Consider the following 1,867-nt stretch of genomic DNA (forward strand, 5'->3'; position numbering starts at 1 on the left):
GTTCATCTGGGCGCTTGAAAGAAATCATGTTATTGGCAGGTAGACAACTTGGCACAGGTTGCTAAGCGCCTGGGGCCCTAGGGAGTTTCTTAGATTATTGACATTCTGTTTCATTCATCATCTCTCTGATGTTGCTAATTACGGACAGGAGATGATAGAGTAGGCTGATCTGAAAAGCAGGTTTGGAGCCAAACTATTCTTTTCTGCCCTCCTCTTTTGACAGAGTTTCTTCCAGTAACTCCATTCCTTACTGTTTTTTTGTTTTTTTGTTTTTTTTTAACTCTGAAGACTTTCTTAGTAGTGCCTGGATTTGACATCTGACTTTACCCACATGTAGAAATAGATCTGTTTTGCTTTTTAGTAACTGGCATTGCTGCATTTGGAAGAAAGCTTAATTCATTGGTTCAAACAAAATGAGAATAGTTCCAAAATAGAAGATAATTAACTTCGTAAGTGAGTAGAAGTTTCACTGTGCTTTAACTTGGACGTTTAGAAAGATTAATTTCATAATTTGTATATGAATTCAGGTTTAAATATTTTAAAATAAATACCTAAACTAATACCTTAATATCCAAGCGAAGTGAGTTCCGTCTCTACCCTCACATGATCACCCACGGGTCCTGGCGTGACTAGTGGCATAGTGTGTGCATATTTAGGATACAGCTGACACGCTTTCTAACCAAACTCACATTGTTCATTTGGAGACTCCCTCTAGAGGGAACTGTGCCAAGCCAGTTTACCTTGAACTTAACCCTGCTCCCCGTGTAGGGGAGTGTATGGCCCACGTGTGACCATCCTGTTCGAAAGGTGTTGTTTGTAGTAGTCTTCCACAAGAGGAAGAGGAACATATGAAATTGTTCCTAAGGGCCCCAGGGGCTTAGCAACCTATGCTGAGTTGTCTACCTGCCAGTAACCTGATTTCTTTCAAGCGCGCACGATTGTCTCTTGTTTTAGCATTATCTCAGCTACTTAAACAATCTCCGGGTCCAAGATGTTTTTAGTTCAACGCACAGCCTCCTTCACTATTTTGACCGCCTGATTCTTACCGGAGCGGAGAGCAAAAGTAACGGGGAAGAGGGCTACGGCCGGAGCTTGCGATACGCGGCGCTGAACCTGGCCGCCCTGCACTGCCGCTTTGGTCACTAGTAAGTAAGTTTATAGACTTTTGTCCATGCCGACATTGAAGACATTAACTTGCAAACGTCATGAGGTATTAAAAGGAAAAAAAAGAAAGAAAAAAGGAAGGGAAGGAATGAAAGGAGGGAGGGAGGGAGGAAGGAAGGACAGATAGACAAAAAGAGACTCTTCAACCTGGACTTGTCAGTAACTTGCAAAGAGGGAACTTTTTTGTGCTGGGACAAAAGTGAATCAAAATCTTCTGCCTAAATAGTCTGCCCCCTGGCGTCACTATTTGGGATCACAGTCTTTGTGCATGGCCTCATTCTGTCATTGCTTCTAAGAACAGTCATCGAATTAAAACGAAATTAGATCATTAGGCCAGAGAATCCCAAAAGGATTTTTTGGAGGTAATAATGGGGGTGCAACAGCTATTTTCAGTATTTCAAAAAGCTGAGAGGAAGTTGTGCCTTGACTGGATGGAAGACTGCATGGGCTTACTAACAGCCTCATTTTTGCTTTTGGATGGAATTCAGGCAGGTCAGTGAGGAGACTCTGGTTTATTCCATTGCTCAGATATGCCTGTGTTTGTAATGAATAAAAATAGGAACATGGGTCAATTATTACCTAGTTATAGAGGCAAAGGAACTCTGGTGGCACAGTGGTTAAGTGCTTGGCTGCTAACGGAAAGGTCAGTGGTTTGAACTCAACAGCTCCTCCATGGGAGAAAGATGTGGCAGTCTGCTTCCGT

At 42.5% G+C, this 1,867-nt stretch overlaps 1 protein-coding gene across 1 annotated transcript in view; it reads left to right on the forward strand.

The window, feature by feature from the left end:
• Positions 1-1,799, forward strand: part of LOC101357537 (anaphase-promoting complex subunit 5-like) — a 6,469-nt gene extending 4,670 nt beyond the window's left edge. Inside the window, exon 3 of the mRNA XM_004391145.3 lies at positions 955-1,799. Within this exon, the coding sequence (XP_004391202.3) occupies positions 955-1,146 (192 nt within the window). The 3' untranslated portion in view covers positions 1,147-1,799. The remainder of the gene's footprint in view (positions 1-954) is intronic.
• The last annotated feature ends 68 nt before the right edge of the window (positions 1,800-1,867 follow it).

Source organism: Trichechus manatus, unplaced genomic scaffold (assembly GCF_000243295.1).
Source record: "Trichechus manatus latirostris isolate Lorelei unplaced genomic scaffold, TriManLat1.0 scaffold01123, whole genome shotgun sequence".
NCBI classification, from domain to species: Eukaryota; Metazoa; Chordata; class Mammalia; order Sirenia; family Trichechidae; genus Trichechus; species Trichechus manatus.